At 35.8% G+C, this 19,271-nt stretch overlaps 1 protein-coding gene across 1 annotated transcript in view; it reads left to right on the top strand.

The window, feature by feature from the left end:
* PACRG (parkin coregulated) overlaps positions 1-19,271 on the top strand; it is a 181,951-nt gene that overhangs the window by 95,381 nt on the left and 67,299 nt on the right. The window contains exon 4 of the mRNA XM_065731329.1: positions 659-808. Coding sequence (XP_065587401.1) covers positions 659-808 — 150 coding nt within the window. The remainder of the gene's footprint in view (positions 1-658; positions 809-19,271) is intronic.

The raw sequence follows: 19,271 nt of genomic DNA, 5'->3' as shown, positions 1-19,271 counted from the left end.
GTCTTAATGTCGTTAAGATTAGAATCACAAGACTGAAAGCTATGAGAAAAAAAAAACAAGTAGAGAAGACAATTTTTTTTCTGAAATGTTTATCTTCAAATAAAAAGCCTACAAGTTTTTTTTGTTTTTTTTTTTTTTGTCTTTTCTTCCTGTAAACATTTCCTTCATTGTACTGATTCTCAGAATAGTAGGAATTGTTAATAGAATGAATAAAATGATCATGAAATGAATGGGTACAAAAATACAAACAGGCTAATTGTTGCACTAGAATGTATCTGTTGTCAATCTTTGCAGGTTGTCTTGCAGTTGTACAGTTTCATTGGCCCCAAATGGTACTTATTGAACATTTATTTTTATTTGTTTGGACCATGCCAGTATTACACAGGCAGCATGAGGGAATAATGAGCCACATTCTTTGGGTTACTGAAGAGTCAGCACAAATTGTGGGAACAAATAACAATCAGACAAGGCAGTGTTTTATAACATCAGAACTGCAATCCATCTTTGGGATCTTTCAAAGCTGGGCTAATAAAGGCTCACTTACAATCCCCAGCAGAGCAAAATTTAATTAAATTTGTCCATTAAAGTACTCCTCCCCCTCACTCTACATTTTAAAAATTAATTCTGCTTTGTGACTGTTGTTCTTTCTACATCACAGATGCACTGAGCCTTCGTAATCGACAGGTCATCTGCATCACATTGAAAGTCCTCCAGCACCTGGTGGTATCAGCAGACATGGTGGGAGAGGCCTTAGTGCCCTATTATCGGCAAATCCTCCCAGTCCTAAACATCTTTAAGAACATGAATGGTGAGTTATCCTAACAGACACTGTGTTGTTTTTCAATCCCAAAGGTAAAAAGGGGCTTGAGACAGGGTTAATTAACAATGTAGTTAAGATTTATTGCTGTATATAAAATCAAATCCATTTGGAGCTCTAAATAATGTAAACCCTCCCCCTTTACTATTCCCTAAGGATGCTCCGAGATTAACAATTTCATTTATTACTCCTTGCACATACAGTTTATTTAACTCAGTACAGAACCACTGAAGCAGTTCTCTAATCTTCCAATAATTAAATTGTAAAGTTTTGTAAAAGTCTTGAATAAATTAATAAATTACAGAGGTTTTTTCACTCCCTGAAATACTTAGTTCAGTCCACTCATTTTGTTCAGTTCTACACAAGCAACATTCACAGCTACCAACAGATTCAGGAAGGAATAAAATAAAAGGAGCAATCAAACTAATTAATTTGAGGGTCAAGATAACTCCTTGTATAAAACTTTCAAGTCACAGGATGTCTAGCAAATTAGTGAAGTTTGAAGTTATTATTTCTCGCTTAGCAGGTTTTATTTGAAGAAATTTTGAACTATTTTTTATCTATGATTGAGTATGTTTCTATGTCTCAGTCAGTCACTCTCTTGCTTGACTCAGTCTTTGAAAGCTGTGATACTGAGAGCACCATGAATACCATATAATGTGAATGCATTTACACCATAATCACCAGGTAAAATCAATATTCTGCATCTTGATTTCTCCAAATTACTCTTAAGGGTATTTTTCTGTAGTACCACTATATATACATACTATCTTTACAATTATTTACCAAGGTATTGATTTTATGTTTATGTTGTTTACATGCAGCCCTATAGGTCAAAAGAATGTAACTCCTCACAGCACTGACAGTTTTTTCTTGAAATTCATGGCATTTTTATAGTTATCTACAAGACTGTTTGCTTTGCTACTGAATGTGCTATCTTAAACTCACTCTTGTAATACCTCAGATTGAAAAATGTGTGTCCAAAGAATGACTTGAAGAGTCAAATGACATTTAGATTTTAGTTCCTTCAATATACATAAATGTCTGTGACTTAAAGTTTGTGAGAAACTTGCAGTAACATGTGGAATTCCACAAATACAGTGTAGCTCAGGTGACAGGTGTGGTTTTAAAGCAGTTGTGGGGGGAAAGCTTATGAATAAACTCTGTAGGCTGAAATTAAGTATGTTCAGTATGGCTTATTGTATATTAGAATATTTCCCCTTTGCAGATCTGATTTTAATATCCTTCACAAAAAAAGACCACAAAGAGAAGATCTGTCAATTATTAGTAAATACACAATTCAAGTTTTTTACAAATTTCAACCTGAAGTAAAACATACATTCTCTTGAGTAGGCTTGATTCCAGTGATTTCACACAAATACTGGAAGCTGATGTGCACTGTGAGCTAAACAAAAATATAAAACAAGTTCAAAACTTTTCCTGATCTTTGATTTTGATGTGATCAAAATAAAATCTATTTTCAACACATCTGCATGACATCCATGCTATGTGTATATGTATATCAGACTACACTAATTCTTCATATTTGGCATTCACAGACTGAAAAAGAAAAGTAAGGTAAAACTAAGAATTAGAAATTGATACATTTTATTCAATAATTACTTTCTCAGGCATAAGATTTGAACGTTCAGTTTTACCAACAAGGCATATAATATGAAACTATCACACTTATTGAATATTTGCCTGCTGGTGACAGAGGAAAATTCTGCTATTTCCATTCCTCCCTCAGAAAGCTTACGTTTCTTTCATCTTTCATAGGCTCTTTAAAGAAGCTGTATTCTTCTTTCTGTCTCCTTTCCAAGTCCCATATGCTTAATAGTACAAGCCCTTGCTCCAAGTTCTGAGTAAGGTTTTGAGTTTATTCAAGCTATTTTCTCTACTGCTTGTTCATACTAGTAAAATATGGGTTGAAGGAATGAATGCTCTTCTTAGTACTTAGTAACTTAAAAGGAAATGTGTTGAATCTTCTAGGAGTTGTGTGTGTTGAGATCTATTACGTCTGTCACTGTGGAAATTTGTCCAGAAATAAGGTAGCTGGAAGGGGACATGTTTTTTGTCATTGCTACTTTACCAGATCAATAACTGTCTTCTGAAAGGAACTGTTTCTGAAATTCAAACACCATTCTCACACTAGGCAGGCTTAAAGGCAAGAAAATATGGAGAGAGAAAAAAATAGTGTTAACAATACCCAATCAGCATCAAATTAAACTGTCTGGTGACCAATTCAAGACAAATCTAGCAAACCAAAAATCATGTAGTATGTGACATCAAGCTCTAGAACTGCTAACAGACAATTCTTTGGTTAAAAAAAGTAGTGGAAGCTGAGAAACAATTTGGGTGAAATTCTACTTATGCTCATCCTGCATTCTTATTATCTAGTTTTCTCATTTTGAGAAACACTGTTCTGGACTAGAAGGGTATTTGTTATTATCTCAAACATCTATCCTTATATTCTTCTTATACTAGTATCTAGCAGACTTGCAGAAAATACACAAGTCCTATTGAGTTTAGATGTGTTCTAAATATAGATACCTCCGAATTTTTTTTACAGTAAATATATTTGATTTATTTGAATTCACCTCAAAGTATTAAACGGGTTTATAAGTAAAGCAGAAAAAAGCTTGCATTAGTATGATCTTAAATTGAGATCTTGAATAGGTATTTAGTGAAACAAATATAAAATTATTTTATTCAGCTTGACAGATGTTTATCTCTTGCATTGTTCTTCAGTCAATAAAACTGGTGAATTAGATTGGTATTAACTGAACTTGAAATATGTTAGTTTGAGAAGCTGTCGGTCCTGTCCAAATTCAAGCAATTTTTCCCAACTTCCCATCTGTTTCCCAGCTCTGAGGCTACAATTTCACAGTCAGCAACAGTACTGTGTAGTTGCCACGGTCTTCTGGGGGCATTCTGTGATAAATAGAAGGAAGTAGCTTTGATGTCTTTCCTTGTAGGCAGCCATTTTGTGTAGCTGACGGTGATTTCCACTGCAGTTTTTTACTGAATTAGCCAGGGAGGCTATGAACTATGTAAATACTTTTTTTCTGGGATCTGAAGCCTTTAGTGTGCAAGGATAGTATCGCTTTACTCCTATTCATCCTGCTGACCACCTATATCTTAAAGGGCCTCAAATGTTCCTTTATTCAGCATTATCAATGCACTCTTTTAGGGTATACACTAGATGTTGATCATTCGAAAAAGCATAGGTTTTTATATATATTGCTTCAGTTTTTCATAGTACTTTTGACATTTCCACTTTTTTATTCTTCCCTCTACTTCTTCCAAATCATCCTGACATTGTTTTATATACATAGTACTTTTTGTGAATTAATATGTTCAAATTTTGATCTCTTTTTCTGTCTTACTATGTCTCTCAAACATGCTTGTCTCTAAAAATGAATGTCTTTATAATAGTTATGTTGTCTTGATGATGATATAATTCATGCAAAGAGAATAACAGACTGTTGACTTTTTGGAACATAAGATAATCTAGGTATTTCATTTAAAATTCTTACCACCCATAATAGAAATCTTTATCCCAATATTTTTAGCCAACCCTCCACAAAATGCCTATTGATTTCTTTTGTATAATGTCTTATAGTGAAGTGTGGAACGTCTCCCCTATGACTGGAGCATCTCCCTTATGAGGAAAAGCTTGGTAACTTGAGTCTGTTCAGCCTTGAGAAAAGAAGGCTGAGTGGGGATCTTATTAATGTTAATTTCTTAAGAGTAGGATTCTAAGCCTCCTCTTTTCAGCAGATTGTGGGGCCAGGATGAGGGGAAATTGCTATAAACTTGAGCTTAGGAAGTTCTGCACCAATATGCATAAGAACTTCTTCACAGACAGGGTGACAGAGCACTGACACAGGCTGCCCAGGGAGGTAGTGGAGTCTCCTTCTCTGGAGACCTTCAAGGCACGGTTGGATGCTGACCTGTGCAGCCTGCTGTAAGGAGCTTGCTTTGGCAGGGGGGATTGGACTAGAAGATGTCTAGAGGTCCGTTCCAACGCCTACAATTCTGATTCTGTAATTCTGTGTTTCACTTGTGATTTCACATAAAAAAATATTTTTATTTTATTTTCTGAATTCTCTGGAATTTTGTGGCTATCTGTGACAATACAGTATGAATGGAATTGCTGTTAATCAGCAAATGGAAGTATGGCAAATACATTTTATTAGTAGAGTTTATGAGCTAAAGGTAAGATATTACTGGGCATGTGTTCAGAATGTTAAAAGTGGAAGAGTGTGCTGGTTTAATCTGGGGAAAATCTGTCATCAACTTTCCATTCGTATTTCTCATTTAACATCACAACTGAGATTTTTTTTTAAGTCAATATATAGATAGATAGATAGATAGATGAGAAATCTATTAAATATTTTGTTTATCTAAAACAACTAAAACATGCTCAACCATCTGAGTAATAAGATAAAAATAAGTCACTACAACCTAAATTACAAATGCCAGGGAAAGATTCAAGTCCCTGAAGGCAGGCGCATAACATTTTTGAAATCCAGGGTGAAAAATCTCAGTGAGCTTTTGAAGAGTCTGTGTAGTGAGCAAGAGAATTTTTGGTGAGTCTAAATTTGTGCCCTCTTTAGATTTTAAGCCCTATATTCATGTGAAACATTTCTCTTCACTTGGGTACCCAAACAATCTGTTGCAGAGAAATATAATTTAAAAGAAAAGTTGTCCTGGTAGTGATGAGGACACTAGTGTTGTGAGTATTTGTGGAGAATGTGAGAGCACCATCACTGACTGGACAGCATATTCTGAAAAAGGTTTGAAGCCTTCTGTAAAAACTCTTAGAGATAAACATAGAAGCTGTTTGCCTCATCTCTATAGGTTCATAGGTTCATAAGGTTGGAAAGGACCTACAAGATCATCTAGTCCAACCATCCTCCTATCACTATCCCTACCCAACTACTGAATCAAATCCCTTAGCACCTCATCTAAACTCTTCTTGAACAGCGCTAGGGATGGTGCCTCAACCACCTCCCTAGGCAGGCCATTCCAGTGCCTGACCACTCTTTCAGAAAAAAAATGTTTCCTCAGGTCTAATCTAAATCTTCACCAGCGCAACTTGTGGCCATTCCCTCTTGTCCTGTCATTATTTATCAGGGAGAAGAGGCCCACCCCCTCCTCACCACAACCCCTCTTCAGGAAGTGGTAGAGTGCAATAAGGTCTCCTCTGAGCCTCCTCTTCTCCAGACTAAACAATCCCAGCTCCCTCAGCCGCTCCTCATAAGACTTGTGCTCCAGGCCCCTCACCAGTTTTGTTGCCCTTCTCTGAACACGCTCCAGGGCCTCAATGTCCTTCTTGTAGTGAGGGGCCCAAAACTGAACACAGTACTTGAGGTGCGGCCGTACCAGAGCTGAGTACAGGGGGATGATCACCTCCCTGCTCCTGCTGGCTACACTATTTCTAATACAGGCCAGGATGCTGTTGGCCTTCTTGGCCACCTGGGCACACTGCCAGCTCATGTTAAGCCGAACATCAACCAACACCCCCAGGTCCTTTTCCTCTCTACATTCTTCAAGCCATTCTGCCCCAAGCCTATAGCATTGCATGGGGTTATTGTGGCCAAAGTGCAGGACCCAGCACTTGGTTTTATTGAACCTCATCCCATTGAGCTCAGCCCAGCTGTTCAGCCTATCCAAATCCCTCTGAAGGGCCTCCCTACCCTCAGGCAGTTTGACACAACCTCCCAACTTTGTGTCATCTGCAAACTTACTGAGGGTACACTCAATTCCCTCGTCTAGGTCATCAATAAAGATATTAAACAAGATGGGCCCCAAAACTGACCCTTGGGGGACACCACTCGTTACAGGACGCCAGCTGGACTTAACTCCATTAACCACTACCCTCTGGGCACGGCCCTCCAGCCAGTTCTCCACCCAGAGAAGAGTGAACCTGTCCACACCATGGGCTGCCAGTTTCCTCAGGAGAATACTGTGGGAGACTGTGTCGAAGGCCTTGCTGAAGTCCAGGTAGACTACATCAACAGCCTTTCCCTCATCTACCTGTCTGGTCACCCAGTCATAGAAGGAGATGAGCTTGGACAAGCACGACCTGCCCTTGGTGAACCCGTGCTGGCTGGATCTGATCCCTTTATTGCCATGCACATGTCGTGTGATTTCCCTCAAGATCATCTGCTCCATAACTTTCCCTGATACCGAGGTCAGGCTGACAGGCCTGTAGTTCCCCGGGTCTTCCTTACGGCCTTTCTTGTAGATGAGAGTCACATCGGCAAGCCTCCAATCTTGTGGGACCTCTCCAGATAACCAGGAATTCTGATAGATGGCAGAAAGTGGCTCGGCAATCACCTCTGCTAGCTCCCTCAGCACCCTTGGGTGGATCCCATCTGGCCCCATGGACTTGTGGCAGTTCAGATGAAGGAGAAGATCTCTGACCGTCTCTGCTTGGATCACAGGGGGTGCATTATGTGCCCCGTCCCAGACTTCCAGGTCAGGGCAAGTACCCTGTGGACAACTGTTCTGTCTATTAAAGACAGATGTGAAGAAGGCATTGAGAACCTCAGCCTTTTCCTTATCATCTGTGGTTACATTCCCTGCCTCGTCGAGTAAAGGAGAGAAATTTTCCTTAGTTTTTCTCTTGCTGTTAATATATTTGTAAAAGGGTTTCCTGTTCTCCTTTACAGCAGTAGCCAGTCTAAGTTCAAGCTGGGCTTTAGCATTTCTAATTTTCTGCCTGCAGATCTTGGCCAGTTCTCTGTAGTCACCCCAAGTAGCCTGTCCCATCTTCCAGAGGACATAGACTCTTTTTCTCTCGGAGTCTCAACAAAAGTTCCTGGTTCATCCACACTGGTCTTTTTCTCCTCCAGCTCGGCTTACGGGACTCCGGGACAGCCTGCTCCTGTGCCTTTAAGATTTCCTTCCATCTTGAGGAGCATCCAGGCTTCCTGGACCCCTTTACCCCTCAGGAGCAAGTCCCAAGGGACCCTTGCAACAAGTGTCCTGAACAGGTCAAAGTCTGCCCTCTGGAAGTCCAAGGTAGTAGTTTTGCTAGTCACCCTCTTGACATCACCCAGAATAGCAAACTCCACCATTTCATGGTCACTCTGGCCAAGACAATCTCCAACCTTCACATCTCCTACTAGTCCTTCCCTGTTAGTGAAAAGTAGGTGGACTAAGAAGGACTAAGAAGCGCCAGCACCCTCTGGACAAACACTCCACCATATAGACTGCTACATGGATAATGGTACTATGTAATATGAGAAACAAAAAAGTCAATATAGTGCTTACTAGGTCTGTTATTAACCCTGTAATGCCACTTCACTTTTCATTTAAATTTATTAGTTATAAGTATTCTAATGTAAATAATTTGAATCTTGTGAAAAGGGAAGAAAAATATCTGTAAAATCAAATAGAAATGCTCTTTTTTCACAAAAAGAGCTTTTGCTTTTGAGTTTCTTGTTTTCTAAGCCAGCTTTTAGAAATCTTTGAGGTGTCTGAGGTAAACAATTTAAGAACGCACTGAGTAAGTTTGCTCTTTTATGACAACAGGCAGAAAATAAAAGGAACAAGGCGTCTTCAGTGCATGATGTTTGCTGTGAGGTTGCACGTATAGTAGAATACTGCCTGAAATACAAGTTTATTTATTAAAAAGACTAAACAATCATGAACAGCAAATTTCTCATTTAATTTACCTGACTGGTAAATGAAAATTTCTTTGGTTTAATTTAGTAACTGTTCTTTATTCTGTCAAATCCAAGCAATCTTAACAAGCCACATAACATCAATTCATGCACACAAGTATTTTTTCATGCAATCAATTTAAATTATTCACTAGTGATCAAGAGCAGCTTTTATGAGAATTGCAGATAAAATAATGAATGAAAACAAAATATTATTTCTATTTAAATGCCTCAGGCAGTGGCACTGCACTAGAGGAATCTTTACCATGGTGATTTCATCATGTCTTGTTTCAGTCACCATAAGGCAAACATCAGTAACAGATCATACTAAAGCCCAAGTTTCTCTTGTCTACAATGAAGGTGCTGTGACACTAACAGTAAGTTAAAGCTAGAATGAACTTTTGTCAGCCTCTACGTATCGAGTCAGTCATCTCAAATAAAATTTTAGAGATATGACTGAGAATACCCACTGTAGCTGAATTACTGCATTCAGTGTAGTGTGAAGCCACAAAACAGAGTTAGAACGCCTGCTTTACAGCACCCAAACTTCACTTTGGAAAAAACATTATCTTGCCTGAGAGATACTTCACATATTTTGGAGAACTCATTTTTTTACAAAATACAGTAGTGCTTCACAGACTAAAAAATGAAGCATAAGTGTTTAATAGCAGAAGCAAGAGACTGCAGTGTCCCCTATACTGGAGATGGAGTGCTTGTGAGTTCCAGAGGCACTGATGGCCTTCAGAGTGGTTCATGGTTAATGAGAAATTTGCTTCATCTTTTAATTTGTTTGAATGTGCTTTAAAGAAACGTTTCATCTGTCTGCTTCCTCCTTTATGAGATCCCAAAATCCTTTCATAAAGAACATCTTATTCTAAAATTCTTTACAGTTTACCAACTCCATGTTCTGAAATCATTACAAGTTCTCTTCTGAACTACTAGGTTTCTGGTTATTCTTAGGCAACTGTCATGATTTCTGTAATATAAAAGCAAAGATTTTGAAATGGCTTCAAAGATACACACTTCAAAAGAATCATGGCAACACAGAACTGAGTGAACAAATTATTTTTGTATATTTGTAGATTTTTACAATATACTCTCAGCAAAAGATAATTCTGATTCAACATTTACTGAAAAATACTGTGGTTTTCCCAAAAATGGAGTCTACTCTGCCAGCAGATCACTTTATTAAGCATAAATTGATTGCACTTCAAAAATTAATACTATTCTAGAGAGAAGCAAAATGCATGTCTGTCATTACCACATGTAATTAATCATATTAACAGGCTTCCTATGAATTAAAATGCTTAGAATATTTATTTAACTAATACCTTTTCATGTTTTTAAGAACTCAGAACATTTTTCTTCTAAGAGATCAGCTGATGTTCTTTAAAAAAATTTTTTTCCAAAAAATTATTTTATTTTGCTGCGAATAAGCTTGTCTTGAAAGTGAAATTCTCCAAAAATAATGTCTTCAAAATAGTAATTAAATGTGGAGTAGAAGAGGAGTAAGCTCTAACAGTTAGCAGTAGCTGCTCGTGAAGTTCATTATGCACTACTCAATCCCTGTTTTTTCAGTCACCAGCACTGTGAGTTACAGAAAATCCAATGGAATTATGAAGTACTGAAATTAGAAGTAACTGAGACCCACCTATATCAGAGAATTTGTTGCTTTAATATCTTTCAATATGAAATATGTTTTTTTTTAAGCTGATGATATCGTACACTCTTCACATATAATCAAAATCCTCTCAGGTACTTTATAATGCATTTAGAAAATCATAACGCTTAGACCATAATTGCTGTGTAATTTCTAATTACTATCTAATTTCTTAGCTGAAAATACAGAATCAGTCTGTGTAAAGTAAAACTGACTCAGCAGTGATTAGGCTGGTGTTATTAACACTTAGCATTTGCTTTTAATGTTTTAATAACCTAATTATTCCATCTTCTTGAATTATTGATAGAAGGAAAATTGAAAGCTCACAATTTTCATTGAGTAATATTTCTTCCGTGTTTCTATTTCCAATTTTATTTTTTTTTAGTATATTGACTGAAGAAGAGTTATCTAGTGAGTGAAACACGGATATGAGAATTATGATTTCTGAATTCAAAGGAAATTAGTGGGTAAATCCAATAGTGAAAATACTAAATTCTTTCTGTGCCTTGGTGTATGCATCTGTAAAATGGACATAGCCTCAAAGATCTTGTATGACTCAGTCAACTTTTTCTTTTCAGAACTTTTTGAAGTTCCAGGTGTGGGAGTATATATGTCAGTGAAAGAGTATTTTCACCAAGTTAAGAATTAATATGCTTTGTTTTAATACTTTTGTGTGATTTTTACTCCTGTGGAATATAATAACCTTTGGAAATCAGACATTAGAGGAGGACTGGGACATCCAATCTGGGACATACAATGACATTTGTAAGTCTGCCTTTTCTGCATGTCTATACCTGACTTAATCAATCCAGGTTGGACAGGGCTTTGAGCAACCTCATCTAATTATCTAGCAGAAGGTATTCTTCCCCTGTGGCAGGGGCATTGGAACTAGATCATCTTTAAGATTCCTTTCAACTGAGTTCATTCTGTGATTCTATGGCTGGGTAAATAATTGATCTCAGAATGAAATTAGGAGATGTTTAAGTTACTGGAGAAGCCCATCTTCAGCATTCTTTGAGCAAAGCTATTGCATACCTGCAACATAGAACTCTACAAAAAAACAGAGCAGGCACTGTCATTTTCATTTATTTTTCTTTAAATTTTATTTCTGTGGGATTTTGATGTTGTTATTTTGTTGGCTGTTTTCAACAATTAAAATCATGTACAGATTTACAAGCTTGAACTGGAACCCACAGTTCTCTACTGCTGTTTGGCTACATAAAGGCTAGATGTCTACTTGCTTCATTTATAGTTTCTTCTTTAGGGAGGAGTCCTCAATTCCTTCATGAATCTAACCAAGCTATGGCATGAAGGATGATGCAGACTGGCATCAATTTATGCAGAAAACTATTTTTCACAAAATCACCTGATTCAGCACATGCCCACGTGATGGGATTATAGCTCTACAGGTTCACAGTTCCCCAGCTGTTCCATGTAGATAAGAACTGCAGCATCCATATTGCAGTTCTGATTATAGCCTCTAAATGTTAGAGAAGCAGAATTTCAGCCTTGTATATGTGCTTCTTATTTTCAATTGATTTGCTATAAGGAGCTTCCTTGTGGACTTCCTTGATACGCTTCTGATGTTCTTGATTTGATTTGCATGGAGTAGAGACACCTGTATTTGTTCTGTAGATGTTAAGGCTTTCTTTGGATTTGCCTCTTACAAGTAAACTAGAATGTTAAAAGTCTGACTGCTGTTTCATTTCTACAATTTTCACTCAAATGGATTTTATACAATGAGACTGAGAAATGATTTTTTCAGTTGATCTGTCACTACCCACTTCACTTACAACTACTTTCAGATACATATTAAATAAGTTTGAGAAAATATTTTTTTCTGTATAATTCTTCTCTTTGCATGTATGTTTGGAAATAAATGTGCTTGAGTTTGAAGGGATTTGTGGTTTCAACTTGTCACATTTATTAAATTAACACTTTTTATTTTAAAACATACATCTGAAATGTATATTCAACAGTTAATTCTAAGTACATTATATTTATTCATTGTGGATACTTTTAATTTGTTTACTCAGTTAGGATTTATATTTGGAGAAGGCTATTTCTGTGGAAGTTTGAAGTTACCAAAATCACTGGATCTGTATCTGGCTTTCTGTTTTTATATCAAACCAAACAGCGGGTAATGGGGAGAGAGGAACTTTGGAGAGAGAGTTTTCCTTTTGGCATCTTTCTCTTGCCCTCAGGGAAAATAGATTAAAGCCCTATGTAATGGAATGATACAAGAAGGTGTGTAAATATTGCGCTGTGATTAAACCACAACAATACTCAGGTGATTAAAGTGCTTCAGGTCCTTCAGTTATTATTCTATTATATCATTTCATCTCATTTCAAGACATTGCTTTTTTTTTAGATACTGAAGATCACTCTAGGCAACAAAGCTGATTTTCTGAGGCCCATAACTGTGAACTATTGATTCCTTTTTCTATATTGAACATCCATCATTCTCGTTTTTAGGCGTACAAACAAAAACATATTTTTGTTATAATATCCTATGGATATCCTACATGCTGATGCAATTAACAAATGACAATCTCAATTTCTTTTGTGGGACTGTAGTAGCTGAAGAGTAGATTTTGACTTTTCTGGTTTGCAAATTAGGTGGACTAGATTTTATGTTTATGATCAGAGTATTTTTATACTGTTGTCTGCATCTCATCCAGAAGCTCTTGCTTCAGATAGAAGTTATGTTTTAGAAGAAAGAAAGAAAGAAAGAAAGAAAGAAAGAAAGAAAGAAAGAAAGAAAGAAAGAAAGAAAGAAAGAAAGAAAGAAAGAAAGAAAGAAAGAAAGAAAGAAAGAAAGAAAGAAAGAAAGAAAGAAAGAAAGAAAGAAAGAAAGAAAAGAAAGAAAAAGAAAGAAAGAAAGAAAGAAAGAAAGAAAGAAAGAAAGAAAGAAAGAAAGAAAGAAAGAAAGAAAGAAAGAAAGAAAGAAAGAAAGAAAGAAAGAACGAACACTGTTTTTATAATAGGACTATCCATTTATACACTAAATTAGCTTCCCTATTATTTTCATTTTGAAAGCCAAATTAAGCGGTCAGAAAAAAAAAAGGCCAAGGTTAACATTCAGTCTCCACTCTTCTTGCTTGGTTTTATGCATTATAATACAGTTTCTAACCAAGTGTACTTACTGTGTATAACTAACAAAAGTATTTTGTATAATTCTTCACAACATGGAATAAATGTTAGTGCCCCAATTTCTTTTTACTGCAATAGTTTTTCATTGCTGTGCTGATTTCACTGACACAGCTCCTGCATTCATTTACTCTCTGCAGTATATATCTAAATATAATTTTACTGTTTAACAACCTTTCTTTAGTAGAAATTGTTGGTCAAGTGCTTATGAAACTGTTAGATCAGAAAATTTTTAGGAAATATATTTAGGAAACATATTTAGGAAAGATATGTGGGAAATAATTTGGATGAAATTTAAAATTTATTCTCCCCACAAAAGATGAATATATTAAAGCCAGATGAAGTAGGAGGATTCAAAGGCAAAATGACCACTATGAGGACAAGATGTTAAACACTTCTCCTTTTTTGGAAAGGTACAAAAGTTTCTTTAATGTTTGGACAGTGCTTATTATGTCATCTATCTACTGAGTGTAGAGAGAGCCTCAAGAGATTAGCCTTACTAGGAGCAAAGTTGGCTTTGGTGAATAAACTGACAATGTACTAGATTTCAGAGAGAGGCAGACTGTCATCAGATTCCTGCATTGCCACTAAGATGTCAGCTGTAAATCAAGGCCCAACAGTGCAGCAATCATAACAGGGAAATCCTCATAAATGTCCAGGAATACTTACGAACTAAAATTGATATAAGACAAAAGAATGCATTAGTTTGCAGGCTCTATAATAAAAACAGCATGGTATGCTAATTGAGCAGCGGCACAAATAGTTACAGCAGGCATTATGAAAAGGCAGTTTCCCTGAGGCGTAGGAGACATGCTTGCTGGCCCCAAAATCTGCTCTTGAAAGATCTCTAATTGGTTGTATGCTTTTCCTGTAAAACGAACTACCACATACCTTATTTAACCACCTGCTTATAATTCAAACACTTTGATGAAGTTAGATATGAATGCAGATTTTGTTGTTTCAAAGTAATTTTTCTAACATTCCTTCAGTTTTTGGAAACAAATATTTGTTTCTGGGAGGCTATTGATCACTGAGTCCCAGGCCACCATAAGATAGGGAAAAGTACCCATTTAGTTCTTTGGATTACTTTGTAGGGGGAGCAAAGATTTCTTTCAACTATAATTCACAAAACTATCGAAAGAAATAGCATAGAAATGCAGTTCCAATTGCCATAAACTATTTTTCCAAATCTCTGTTTTGATAAAGGTAACTTTGAGAACTAATATATGGTACATCTGTTCAATATTTCCTTTGTGATGTCATTGAATGAAACATAATATACTTTTCTTGTTCAGATGTTAACAAAAATCATTACTTGTATTCCTTATTACATAAGCCCATAAATACATGATCTTGATGGTGGGGTTTGAATTGGAAGGGCACCCACTTAATGAGTTAGTTTGTTTGTAACTAAAGTTTATTTTGCTCTTATCCTCCATAGCCGTATCTATTCTTAAGTAGTCCCAAATATTTCTACTGGTTTATGTACTGTTTTCATTATTAAATACATATTTTAGCTCCATCTGTTTATGTAAGCATTTCACGTATTCTACAGACACTGAGTTTCATAAATGATCAGTAATTTATTAATTTTAAACAAATTACTGTAGTAAGTCTTGTTAAGACTATTGTCAGGTGACACTTTTTATACAAAATTAGTTTAAGATTAGGTTAATGCAAGTTAGTTTGCTTTTAATGAAAATAAAGTAAGAAATAAAACTGAAAATCTACATTTCTGACATAATTCTGCCTGCTGCTAAGTGCTCATGTTAGTTTATTTGCAAAGGTGGCAGGACAGAAATGCCCTAATCTGCATATCAGCTGTGTGTCACCGTGTATCAGTTATTCCACAGCACACCAGGCTCTGGGAGAAGGCAGGATAGAATATGGAAGTATGCATTAAAATTGGCACAGAAAATTACTCTGTTATTCCTGACATCTTTATACTAGTAGAAGTTTTGGGTACTGATAACTGTGCAGTAACCAGGTAGTTTTGCTATTAGTTTGCAAATCCCACAGTGCTACAAATGATAAAATTCTCTATCAGCCTCAGTGTTTAAGCAAGCAGTGGTCTTAAATGTCAGGTTGTTTATTGCAATTAAAAATGTTTGTTTGATGGCTGAAATATGTGGATAATTCTTCACTGATTTGTTCTATTTGTGTGTTTGCATTTCTTAGAAATGTGATAAAAAGTCTATCTAAAATGTAGAGGTTTTACTTCTCTCATTGAGAAATAAAATGGAAGAAATGCTCTTTCAGATGTTTTTTTCTTAGAAAAGACAGCAGCATTACAGTCAAGAACCTGGATATTGTCATGAAAGACAATTGAAATCAAATTTTTTGTATTAGCTAGTTTTGAACAATGATGGTCAGTTTGCTCTGTGTTTATTGTTATGTATTTTGTTCTTTTTGTTTTTATTTAACATAAATCTTTCTTGTTACTGTAGAGGGAAATTTAATCTGGTCATGTGAATTCTTCTGTACCATTAGAGATACATAGTGTATTGTTCAAGAGTAGAATTCTGTACAAGCTTAATCTTCTATGATTAATATTTAGCATGTTTAGTACAAAGCGATTGTTCACCAACATTATGAGAAGAAGGTCCCTTTTGTTGCATTATTTTGTGTTGTTGGAATGGCATGTGGTATGCTGTTTATGTAAAGGAGCCATTTAGAGGCTGTGAGTCCATTTCTCGTACCCTTGTCCACATTGAGGCAGTACTTTTTACAGTTGTTGATCCCAAGGAAAAAAATTCCCCAGGGGAGCTAGGGGATTTCATAAAGTAAAGGCCCATTCAAAATGTTAGCAAGAGCAGAATTTGGTGCTAACAGAAGCAGGAGCATTTATTTGAAGTCTATGCCATACCTTCTGTAAAAAGAGAATGTTGATGCCAGTTGTGATGTAGAAAAGTTAGTAGTACAGTGTCGTTTCTGGACTATGGACTATTTTCCATACTTAGAGGCTTTTATGAATTGTTTCGGTGGTTGATGGGATGGAAATACCAGGACAGAAGTGGACATGTAATTCTTTATGTTCATACGGCCATCTCCTTCAGCAAGCTGATATCAAAGAGTAAATCTCATACAATATGGATGTTATGTGAGAAGCTCTATTATCATTGTTATCATTACTATCATCATCAATGTTTTATGACACATACTGGAAAGAAAGAATAATACTTTTCAAGTCCAGGACCCTGCATAGCCCACCTAGATTTAAGTCTAGCTGACCATTTTTATAGTGTAAATTAGTGTACTTCTTATGTCTGTATTGTTTTCTTACTGTGATAAACTATATCTTTAGAAACTCGTCTCTACAAGTAGAAGTGGATTTTAGCAGATAATTCTAGGATTGCCTATAATAACGAATGTTAAATATAGTAAGACATTGCAGCAAAATCTGTCTGATCAGTCATACAGTGTCTTTCAGGCATCTAAAGCCATTATTATTTGACTTTGGTTGCTTCATTAAAGTGATAGAGTTCAACTTTCATGTGTGTGTTTGTACAGATGAGTAAATCCCAAGAAATGTTGCTTCAGGACAGAGATCACAAGCTATTTAAAAAGAGCATGATATACTTGATATACTTCTACTGATCACGGTCCATTACCAGTATCAGACTCCATTGGGAGGGAAGGCTAGTCAAGAACTATGCTTGGCTGCTTTAGGGCAGAGCTTGTGTTGTTCAGTTTACTACACTAATTATATTCTCTTGATGAGATCATTAGAGGACAATAAAGGAAAATGAAAACAGTTTGCAATATGTGTGGTCAAATTAGCCACACAGAGAAATTATGGATTGCACTTAAATGATGTTTAGAAAGTATCCATTAAAAAAAATGTAGACACTCATGTATGTACTCTATAATGATGCCTAAACTAATTTTCTTTAATGTGTTTATTTTTGAAATTGGGAATTGGACCCTGTTTCTATCTGATTAGAATGCAATGGAAAGATTTAAATGAGGCAGTCAATGGGATGTCTACAGCCATGAACTTCGTGGCTTCATCACAGTTATGCCGGACAGAGTTGGTGATCATTTACATTTTTGTTTTTACAAAAATTAAAGATAAAATCTTACTTCCATCTGAGAAAGAGACTGTTCTAATGCCCTTAAGTGCAATTAGAATTTTACTTTAGCTAATCCACGGTAATTTAAAGAAAAAAAGTTAAGGATTTGTATAATAAACTCTGCATGTGTATACATACCCTTATCAGGGCTTGTTGTTACAACTTGCAGAATATGTAATCTGAAAGCACATCCTTCAGAAAGAGAAGTAATAATTTTTTATTGCTCAAATCCAGAAAACTGAATTCCATTTATAATCTAGGGATTATAACTAGATAGAGCTTCAACTTTTTAAATGATCTTGTTTTTATTGCAAACATTTACTTTTATAGATTATTGAAGGAAGTGTGTTTATGGGTAGAAAGTACATTTATGTATTATTGTAGAAAAATGTCTCTTTTCTTTGGATAACTGGACTGTTCCTTCTCCACTAATTACACTGAGGTCTTTTAACTTAACTGAGCCCTAGTAGATTCCACAATGCAGAAAATTAACTGCATAAAAAAAATCTTGATAGCTCACATCTGTGTTAAGAACAGAATGTATTATTTAAAACAAATCTTTGTGTTACCAGTAGACTGATTAATTGCCCCTTTTCCATTCCTGCACTTGGTGCCTACTCAGGGTGGCACTGCAGTCCAGAAAATTCTTTTCTGAGGTGGCTAGCTCTAACTGCAGCGTTAGGGGCTTTGTGGACTTAGTTTACTGGAAAGAGATGGAAACAGGGCTACTTCAGATGTTAATAAGAAGATAAAATGTGTACACTATAAACTGTATACTCTTTTGTATTTGATTTTACTAGATTTTTTCTATGAGTGTTCTCATAGCTTTGCTCTTAGAGAGTAATCTCTAAGATTACCATCTCTTAGAGAGTAAACATTTTGTTAATCTTAAATCTTAATGTCCTTCTAAACTCAGCAACTGAAGAACGAGTGGTAGTTTGATCCAGATAAGGAAAGACTCCTATTGATATTAATGACATACGGATCAGCCCATAAATGAAGAATTTGTATCACCTATTAATTATCTAGTATGGCCAAGTTAGTCATCACAACAAAATCAAAGGAGTTTGTTTACAATTGGTGGTTCACTTATTCTTAACTGAATGCCTTCACATGCATATTTAATTCATTTTATAAGAGTTTAATCTGAACCATTCTCCAAATCAATAAATCACTTAAAATAGAAAAAGAATCATTATTGGCAGACTGCAAAGACTATTAGGTTCAACAGTGAAAAAATTGACTCCACACTTTTTCCAAGAAGTTGGACTGCATGCAATCTGCTTCGTGTTTAGGCATGTACATACTTTGTATGTATTGTACATATTTCACATGTCAGTGAACACTAGAATGTTTCAGTCTCCCTGGGTGATTCTCTACACTGTCACGAGTTAAAAGAGAAGCTTCTAATATCTCTTTCCACTTATGTGGCTTAGGCTTTAATTCCATTTTCTTCCTTCAACTTTTTTTTAAATGTGTAAGATGTAAGAGGTCAGTTTTCCACTTTTATTGCAATGACATCTTTCTAAGAATAGCTAGATGTGGTCTTCTTTATTTTTTAAGAAAAGGTGAAATAGGAGGTGATGATTAATTTTTTGGAAAGAAGGATAATTAAAAGATCAATTTTTCATGCAGCGTTAAGTCAATTTTAAGTTTTTGCACCGTCTAAATTTTTTTTTTATTTTGCAATATTTCTCACCTTACTCATGTACATATTATTAGACATATGGCTATGAAAAATATCCACTTTCTTTTTCCTTTCATGCTAAAAATCTTCAGGCTGAAAACTATGTAGCTTTGCTGGTCATGCCAGGTTGGGACTTTGAGTTGTGTGTGTATCATGGATGACTGAAGGCAGGTTTATGTTTGACTTTCTTTGGGCTATTTCAGAG

Source organism: Cyrtonyx montezumae, unplaced genomic scaffold (genome assembly GCF_038088225.1).
Source record: "Cyrtonyx montezumae isolate F1298 unplaced genomic scaffold, pur_monq_1.0 scaffold_0, whole genome shotgun sequence".
NCBI classification, from domain to species: domain Eukaryota; kingdom Metazoa; phylum Chordata; class Aves; order Galliformes; family Odontophoridae; genus Cyrtonyx; species Cyrtonyx montezumae.
This window is presented reverse-complemented; position numbering and strand designations above follow the sequence as displayed.